General features: G+C 54.8%; 1 protein-coding gene across 1 annotated transcript; it reads left to right on the top strand.

Annotated features, from left to right (window-relative positions):
* Positions 1–7: 7 nt before the first annotated feature.
* CSUI_007983 (uncharacterized protein) lies at positions 8–228 on the top strand (the record flags this gene model as incomplete). Its single annotated transcript, XM_068068124.1, has 1 exon — positions 8–228. A coding segment is annotated over one exon (219 nt), but the record flags the coding sequence as incomplete, so codon positions are not given.
* Positions 229–230: the final 2 nt, after the last annotated feature.

The raw sequence follows: 230 nt of genomic DNA, 5'->3' as shown, positions 1-230 counted from the left end.
CATTATCATCATCATCAGAATAGCAGCAGTGCCCGTACACCACCACCTTCACTGGGAGGTGGGAATAGTGAAGGAGAGGGAGGGGGGGCTGGTCATGATTACGGAAGAAAGAGGGGTGGTCCCCCTCTCATGTCGTCAGCTCAGACGACAGCAAGTGATGTGTTAGCTTCTCCTCCAGATCAAACAGGAGGAGGAGGAGGGAATCTTTATCATCATCGCGGGGGGGGGGG

The sequence above is a fragment of the Cystoisospora suis genome (genome assembly GCF_002600585.1).
Source record: "Cystoisospora suis strain Wien I chromosome Unknown contig_4349, whole genome shotgun sequence".
NCBI lineage: Eukaryota > Apicomplexa > Conoidasida > Eucoccidiorida > Sarcocystidae > Cystoisospora > Cystoisospora suis.
The sequence above is the reverse complement of the archived record's forward strand: the minus strand, read 5'-3'. Positions and strand labels throughout refer to the sequence as shown.